We start from the raw sequence: 9,554 nt of genomic DNA on the forward strand, positions 1-9,554 counted from the left end.
AAAAAAAAAAAAAAAAAAAAAAAGAATACATGTATTCTTGTTTTTATTCTACATATAAATAAAATTATATATAAATTTTCTATTCTTAATAATAAGAAACATTATTCCCATAAATACCAGGATCTATCTACAGCTCTTCCATGCATTGGAATGCATTGCAATGAGATTTTTTTCCCACCCTCTTAACATTTTCACTTCCCACAGAGACAGTTAAACCTAATCTTTCTTGTGGATTACTACTGAAAGTGAATTTAGGTGCTGAGGGGGACAGACTGACAACCTCGAAAGCAATAAAATTCAGCTCCGGCAGTAGTCAACACGAATTCTTCAACCTTTATCCAGACTAACTTCTCCCAGAACTCCCTTTGCCAACAGAATACTTAGTCTCTCAGCTCAGCAACCTCTAAAGTGACTAAGATGCTGTGATATTTACCCACACCTCCATCAGCTAATTTCTCAGATTCCCTCTCACTTGTCAGGAACTAATAATTTTTTAACCAAGGCTTACACGTAATATAAATGCATTTCTTGAAGATGAAAAACAAAATAACTCCTTTAATTATCAACCCCTTGCTGAGTAAGCCACGCAAGAACAAAAGCAGCATTTCTCAATGGAAAATAGGATGTGTGGAATAATCTTATTAATGAATGCATTTTTCTACATCAAAAAAAGTCTTTAATTAATTTAATTTTACTTCTTTTCTTCTTTCTTCCCATGAAAGAACTGGCCATTCCCTTTAAACATATGCCTACAATGCTCTCTCCAGAAAATGCATAAATATAGCTTGTCCTAGAGAACTGCAGTGTTGGGAGAAAATTAATCCATCAGGTCCTGTTTGACTTTTGTGATGTGACAAGATTTATTACCCATAATCTATCACAGAGAAGAAAACTCGAGTGCCCTCCATCATTCTGATCTATATTAAACAGCTGTTTGTTGGCAGGTATATTAACACAGTTAGTAATTAGTGCTGTCAAAAGGCTTAAATAATTGCCTGGTGAAGCAAAACTTTGCAAACAGTTTTCATACACTGTAATTTAATGTTCTCACTAGAGGAACTATTTTAAAAACCATCTAATATTCTTTATTTCAAACAGAGAGCTAAGAGTTTAGAGGATAATGCACATTAATAATATAATGGAAGTTTGGTCAATCAATATCTTCAATACCAGTTAACCCAATGCCTCCTTGTCTTTAAAAGGCTAACTGAATTTCCCTAAAGAATTCATCAAATATTTTACAGTTTAGTCTACTGGCTCTCTAATGGAAACCTTTTGAAACCATCTAATTTTTTAAGATGTAATTTTTTCAATTCCTAGCCATAAATTACTATCTAATCCAATCCCCTCACACTTTACATGTGGAAACTAAGATTCAGAAAGGTTAAGTGATTTTCTCAATATCACATAATCAGTTACCATTAGAACTGAGACCAGAACTTCAGCCACCTGGTTCCCAGATGAACATTTGTTGGCTAGATAAGAACAGCTACGTGATTTCTGTAGCAACTCTTACCTTCGTTGCTCTACACCTATTAGCAGAACTTAAATACTAAATTCAGTCTCAGTAGATAAACTTTGAAAATATCCGATCTATGAACCTGCTCTCCTGTGTATTACTTTAAGATAATAAATGTATCTGTTATTTTACCTTTCTTATTAGAGTGCCAATTGTATGTTGTATTTTATATAATTTTGCACTATAATACCTAAGGAATTTCTTAGCTCTTTATAATAGTTCATATTAGATGTGCAAAGTTGATTCTTAACTTCACTAATGGAATGGCATTACAGAGTGCTACCCATCCTTTTCCCTGTTCGATTTTCACCTTAAATCACATTGATACTGACCCCCCACCTTACAGAAGCCACTTGGTAATCTCACATAACTTGTGTCTTTGTATCCTAAGTTTCTAGAATTAATTTTGTTCTTTTTTAGCAGGGGAACACCAGTGTCTGTATTCTCTTCCATTTACAGCCACAGGGAGGAGTTTGTGTCTATGGCCCTTTTCAGGGTTGGCTTGAGCAAGCTATGTACAAGCACAGGGCAATGTCAGGACAATGTGTAGTATTATGATGATGATGTGGTGATTTCAATTTCCCACCATGAATAAGATCATCCAGTTATTCCTCTATATAGAGGAAGAATAAAGCCTTGGAATAGAAGCATTACTCACCCTGCTAGGCCAGTATTAAAAACCACTTCACCAGCAACAGAGGATGGATGGCCAAAGGAGTAACCTTTCATCTTAGTTCCATCTTCCAGGACAATGTGCGCTGTCTGTGCCTAAAGAAACAGATTCATGAATCATAGCAGAATACAAAATATAAAGTACAACTAGTTGAAAAACTCCAAAAGTACACTACATAAATGTATTAAATAAATGAACAGTATATTTGATGAAACCATACTATCTAGATTTGGAGTCACTCTCCTGTTACTTATCACTTTCCTTCAAACGTATGGCTCTTGTCACAGGCAGGTGTTTTGTTTTGCTTGAAAGAGGAACTGAAGCATGTTGATACATTGTGTATCCTAAGTCTACTTGTAGAGTTATTGACAATCCAGAAATACTTCAGTTTAGCTGTAATGCCATGTGTCTGTCTTTTCCCTCTTAGTATTCCGTAGCTTCGTCAAGTATAGCTTAAGGGAAATTCATGAGTTTGCAAAAACTTCGTGAATTTTACCATACAGCTCCTCATTACTCTGAGGCTTAGAGCTAGAAGGAATCTTCAAAGTTATACATCAAATTGCGTTCCATAGAGCTCTTGTGTTTGACAGAGTTGTCTCAGGGGCTGCCCCCTCCCTGAGCTTTAGGATCATAAAGAAACTGAAACTTTATCATTCTATTAATACTGATACAAAAGCAAGCACTGTGGAATTTCTGAAAATATATCGCATTTTGCTTTTTAGTGGAGTTAGTTATATACATGTCTGGTTCTCCCTTTAGACTACAAGGCATTCTAAATTTGACTATTTCATACTAATCTCTGAAACAGCTTCTATAAAATTCTTGGTTAAGAAGAGGGACAATTAGAGAAACTTATCTCAGAAGCAGGCATCATGTACTCTTCAAAAATACTCTAAATTCTATTGTTGCAACAATTTGGGTCTAATTCTCAAATTCCATACAATTCAGCGGGAAGAGAAGTGTGTTAAACCACACTTTGGGGTGCAAAATCTAGACTCTGTAAAAAACTCTATGGGACAAAATAATGGGAACATTTTGACTTTATTAAAAATAAACTATAGGGCTTCCCTGGTGGCGCAGTGGTTGAGAGTCCGCCTGCCGATGCAGGGGACATGGGTTCGTGCCCCGGTCCGGGAAGATCCCACATGCCGTGGAGTGGCTAGGCCCGTGAGCCATGGCCGCTGAGCCTGTACGTCCGGAGCCTGTGCTCCGCAATGGGAGAGGCCACAACAGTGAGAGGCCCGCGTACCGCAAAAAACAAATAAACAAACAAACAAACAAAACTATAAAGGAAAACATCTCTGCAATAATTTAGAAAATTTGAAAATAAATTGATATTTTATTGTATTTAGTGTAATTTTTAAGATTGATGATGGCATTATGGTTATATTTTTAAGAATTTTCATTTTTTAAAGATATACACTGAAATACTTAAGCATAGACTAATATGATATCTGACATTGGCTTCAAAATAATCAGAGGTTAGGGGGAATGAATAGGGATATGAATGAAACAAATCTGGCCATGAGTTGAAATTGCTGAAGTAAGGAAGATCATTGTGCTGTTCAAGGGTTAAGTGCAGCCATTAAAGATAGAAACATACTAATTCACTACTTTCCTTTCCTTACTTTTTTAGCTCTGGATCCCATAGCGTCTAATCCTTTTCTATCCTATCACCCACCTCCAGTCTTACCACACACACACACACACACACACACAGACACCAATCTCAGTGTACAGCAGGAAGGCAATACATGATTTCTAGACCTCTGTCTCTATGTTCCTCTAGCTTTACAAGCACTCAGCTTTTCAAGAGTTAAAATAGTAAAACCCCATTATTTTTCTATAGTAACCTTCTCTTTAGAAATACGATGCCTCTTACTTGTAAAGTACACAAGTTCCTTGACACTGGAATGACTGCTTTTCAATGTAGTGTTTATCTTTAAATCAATAGACCATGTGCCTATGTATTGTTTATGTGTAGTGAATACACATTAATTTATATTTACACCCAAAGCTATTTTAGTATTTCTTATTAAAATTGATATGTTTATGGTACTCCTCTCAACAGTAAGCTTAGTTTTTAATTGGAGGTACAATGCATGGATTTCAATTTATATTTTGAAGAAAGCTGGACAAAGTACTGTCCGGCACATTTTACATGTGTTTGTGTATGTGAGTTTGTATGTGAGTGTCCATGGGCAGAGTTAGCCAAAAGAATGTTGTCCTTCACCCAGTTTATCAAATAATCTTTGAGGTAAAGTTTTGTTTTATCTACAGCCTTGGAACCAGTGTTCAAGATCTCAAGCTTGACACTTTCTCTTTAAATAGTGATGGTTTACCTTCTCAGACACTAAACTAAAAAAGTTTTTGGAATTACTCAGCACAGAGGAAAGCACAATAAGTAATTAATGTAATATGCATGATGACAAGAGTTCCCTGACAGAGACTGGCTTAACACACAAGTTCTGAATTCTGCCTCTGCATCCAGGAAGTTACCTTTGCACGTCATTTCTTCTAATAACACAATTTTCTTATTTTATATTTTATTTCATTTGTCAATCATTCTTATAATTCAAGACAGAGGTTGTTGATTTTAGGAAGTAAGTGTGATTATGTTCAGTGTATTTCCAAAGAACATTATAAGCTAATCAAATGTCTATGGTGATGGTTCTCAGTACGGGTAAGTTTATTGGGAAAATTTCCTAGGTATCTCTGATGTTTCACTAGGTGAAAACCTTTGGTCCAAGCAATGGAAATTCACTGTCAAAAAATATTTTCTACTGAAAGTATTATTTTCTGTTCTTGAGGAAGTCATGTGTAGCCTACACACTTTCACCAAATGGAGGTAAGGTAGGAAACATTTTCTTAAATAATATTTAACTTTGATAGAACCTAAAATAACTGTACTTAGTTGGCAAAACTTGGCGTGTGAACTGCAAATTTCAATTGTCTTCTATATACCAATTTATCTACCCTACTCTGAGCCATACCTGCCTAAAATATCACCTCTGTTTATTTTGTTCCTTTTGCTTTTCTCTATTCTATTCTCATCTAAGAATTTCGAATTCTCTGATCTATCTGACAACATCTAATTATTTTAAAGAAAGGTAAAAATTAGCATAAGCAATCTGACTCTTGTTAGCCTATTGGTACAATTCTATTTGGTATTTTTCTTCCTCTCTCCATGGGACTAGTTTTCTACTTTGCTTTCTGTCCTTTAAAGATATATTTGAGGAGACATTTACTGTTGCCCGAAATAGTCCCTGAGATTGTGTTCAATACGTCTTTTTTGCTCCTTTAATTATATTTTTTGTTCTTTTCGGCACCTTTTATAGATTTTCCAATCCTTTTTTCCACTGCACATTATATTGTTACAAGGCTTCTGTTTACTGCCTATAGGACCCTTTATATTTCACTTAACTACATTGGCCTCCAATGAGTCTAAAATGATGGGTGCCAATTGACTTATCTATGAATTGATGGAGAAACTCTGAACAAAGAGCTATTATTTGGAATCCCCTCTTCTAGCTAATAAGTTCCCAAATGCTATTTCATTCCAACGAGTCTAAAAGAAATCACCTTGCTACCAGCATAAGATATTTTAGTAGCCTCAGTCCTAGTAGAGAGAGGACCATAGTCAAGGAATTATACTATAACCTTAAGGGTTCATTTAAGTGCCTACTGCCAGAGCACTTTGGTAGTTTGAATTCTGAAAGTGCAAAAGAAACCTTAATGAGAAGTCTGTACACTCATAGAATGTCAGGAAAAGTAACCAAAGGCTATATAAATGTAAGTTCTACAAAATAAATGACCTATATCATGACATGGTCCCTAACTGTTTAACAAAAACTGTATATGCCAATAAGACAGTTTAGACCTTCAGGTCACAACATCATTTAGCTCCCATCATGTGCCAAGTTTCATCCTAGGCTTTGGAGCTACATGGATAAATATCCCCAGTCCCCCCCACCCCTCCCACCCTCAATTTAGTAAAAGGGCCAGCTATGTGCTTGGATGGTAAAATAGAGGAACCTCAAGAAGATTACCTTTGAAACACCTAGAAACACAAAGATAAGTAAAATATCCTTTCCTTTCAGAGATTTCTCTTTAAAAAAATAATTCACCCTTTCCTTCCCATTCATGATTTCCGTAATAAAGTTAAAATTTTAAGAAAGAAACTCATCAAATTTTGAATCTAAAGTTTAACGATTCCTTCAAGTCTTTACTCAAATGTCATCCAGCTTCTTGGCAAAACCTATTTAAAATTGCAATATTCCTAAATGTCCATCAACAGGAATGGATAAAGATGTGGTACATATATACAATGGAATATTACTCAGTCATAAAAAAGAACGAAATAATGCCATTTACAGCAACATGGATGGACCTAGAGATTGTCATACTGAATGAAGTAAGTCAGACAAAGACAAGTATCACATATCACTTATAAGTGGAATCTAAAAAAAAAAAAAAAGATACAAATGAACCTATCTACGAAACAGAAATAGAATCACAGATGTAGAAAACAAACTTATGATTACCAGGGAGAGAAAGGGGGGGAGGGATAAATTGGGAGATTATACTAGATATATTACACTAAATATAAAATAGATAACTAATGAGAAACTACTGTATAGTACAGGGAACTCTACTGAATTCTCTGTAATGAACTATACAGGAATAGAATCTGAAAAATAGTGGAAATAAATAAAATTACAATATACCCCTCAGCACCCTATCTATTTAGTCTACTCTTTCTTCACAGCACTCATTGCCTTCTAACATATCATCCAGTGTCTTATTTAAAACATCTGTCTTGTCCCACTAGAAAGTGAACTTTATGTGGGCAGAGTATTTGGGTTTGCTTTGTTCACTGATGTGCCTGTCTCCAGGGCCAACACCAGTGCCTGGTACAGAGTAGGTAGTCATTTAATTTTTGTTGGATGAATAAAGCATCACTAAGTGACAATCTAAAGAAAAATACTGGGACTTCCCTGGTGGCGCAGTGGTTAAGAAGCTGCCTGCCAATGCAGGGGACACAGGTTAGATCCCTGGTCTGGGAAGGTCTCACATGCCGTGAAGCAACTAAGCCCGTGCATCACAATCACTGAGCCTGTGCTCTAGAGCCTGTGTGCCACAACTACTGAAGCCCATGTGCCGCAACAACTGAGCCCACCCGCCACAACTACTGAAGCCCACGCGACTAGAGCTCATGCTCCACAATGAAGAGTAGCCCCTGCTCACCACAACTGGAGAAAGCCCACGTGCAGCAAGGAAGACCCAAAGCAGCCAAAAATAAATAAAATTTAAAAAATAAAGAAATAAAATACTATTTTAAAAATACTGAAAGACATAATTATCCATTTGGTTTTTAGTTTATTCTAGATATATATTTTAAAATAGCAAATATCTGTTTTGAGTTGCCTTTTCACTATTTAACAGTGCCTTTCTACAATACCTTAAGTGTAGTCAATGTGGAGATATGGTGGGAAAGAGATGTGAGCGACATTGAGGGAGAAAGGTTAGTGGATGGTTAGCCCAGGATATGCATATTGAGTATGCTGCATGTGAGTGTTCAAATACATCTTATGCAGAGTTAAAACAAATATCATGGTAATTCAAAACAAAAGGATCATTCATATCAATTTCCTAGGGATTTCACATGAAAGAGGATGACAGTGCTTGAATTAACATAACAACCTGTTTCAGTCCCTTTTTCACTTTGAAAATATAGAAAAATCGAGAAAGCTCTCCTTGCCCAGTGTATTCTAAAATATAGGGGTATGGAAAGAAAATCCTGTATTCTTCTACTTAGTTTTAGAATAGCTTATACAAATGAATTTCGCAGAAAAAACATTTTACATTTCTCATATTATTCTCACATATTTTTGCCATAGCAAATTCAAGTGACAGGTCTAAGTCAAATTCAAAGAGATCAAAAGTTATCTTGAACAGTGAAAGCTATTAACTTTTTAATCGCCAAAATTAGTTGAATAAGCATGGACAATTATTCACCCAGTTCAATTTGAAATTTGAGTCTAACTAGCTGCTGCCTCTCTCTAGGTCAGTCACTACAGGGCAATACAAGCAAGCAATAAATTCTAAGGTGAGTTTAATCTGACTGCCTCTTCATGGAATTGAGAAAGATTTTGTTCGGTTTGCTCTCACTAGACACGGAGAACAACTTTTCTCTTTCCGAAATATGAATACGTATACAAGCCTTATTGGCAGATGACTACTTTGGTTTTTTTTTCTTTGTTTTACTTTTTTCCCTGATCTGGAATAAGCAGTCTCAATTCTTTTAATATGTCCTTACAGCTCTTCATTTCACTTTTTCCCCTCTGGGTCTCTTACTAATATTCCAATAACTTTTCTCAGTAAAACCTTCATGTAAATTAAATTCCATGTGTGACAGCATCCACTTAGTGGCTTAATTTTAACTGGGTACTCATTTTCATTATAGTCTAATTCTTCATCACTATTTAAGTGCATGTGAAGTCATAAGAATATTCTTCAACTCTCAAGATCATAGCCAATTAGAAAAATTTAACTTTTAGTTCATTACCTAATTTTAGATCTAAGTGCCTCAGAGTCAAAGGACTAGTTAGATGTTGATGTTGCTATCTTTTATTCATATTGACTCAACCAAATAGACACAAAATGCTGAAATATAACAAAGAAGTTTCGAGTTCCATCGTACTAGTCTTCAACTTAGAAGTTAAGAGATATTTAAACTGCTTTCATTAATCAAATGTAAATAAATCCTTCACTCAATGTTACTTATCAACCCAAATATACATAGTCCAATAAAGATAATAAGGGAAACCTTACCACAAGGGGCAGCAGAAACATTAAGCTTCTATCTGGAAATCTCATTTCAATAAGATCAAGCACATTGGGTTTGGCAAATGCTTAGATCATAGATTTTGAAAGATAAAATAACTATCCATTATATATATGTATATATATCTCACTATTCCCTAAATAACTATTGCCCAAATTTGCTTATATATTCATAATCTAAATTGCAAACCAGTTTAGAAAGACATTTCCACATAAGAGTAGAGTATAATTTTCTATCCAACTGGGGAGGAATTATTTTAAGTATAAAGAGGGCAGACTTCTGGAGAAAAGCACTGAGAAGAGCAGATGCTTTAGGGGAAAAGAATATCCATACATTACGGCAATCACTTCCTCTACCCTGGCCCCATTATTCCAATCTATATGCAGCCCTATCCATTAGGAACTGTTTGAAATCGTGCTCTGTGTAAGGGAAGGAAAGGGGGTATGAATGAGGTCGGGCTGGAGACAGCACTTTTGATAATCTCTTCCACCTTTCACCATCTGGGTTTCTCTTTC

At 35.5% G+C, this 9,554-nt stretch overlaps 1 protein-coding gene across 1 annotated transcript in view; it reads right to left on the reverse strand.

The window, feature by feature from the left end:
- Positions 1-9,554, reverse strand: part of CPS1 (carbamoyl-phosphate synthase 1) — a 145,770-nt gene that overhangs the window by 123,691 nt on the left and 12,525 nt on the right. Inside the window, exon 2 of the mRNA XM_007470013.1 lies at positions 2,178-2,287. Coding sequence (XP_007470075.1) covers positions 2,178-2,287 — 110 coding nt within the window. The remainder of the gene's footprint in view (positions 1-2,177; positions 2,288-9,554) is intronic.

The sequence above is a fragment of the Lipotes vexillifer genome, unplaced genomic scaffold (genome assembly GCF_000442215.2).
Source record: "Lipotes vexillifer unplaced genomic scaffold, Lipotes_vexillifer_v1.1 scaffold138, whole genome shotgun sequence".
Taxonomy (NCBI): Eukaryota; Metazoa; Chordata; class Mammalia; order Artiodactyla; family Lipotidae; genus Lipotes; species Lipotes vexillifer.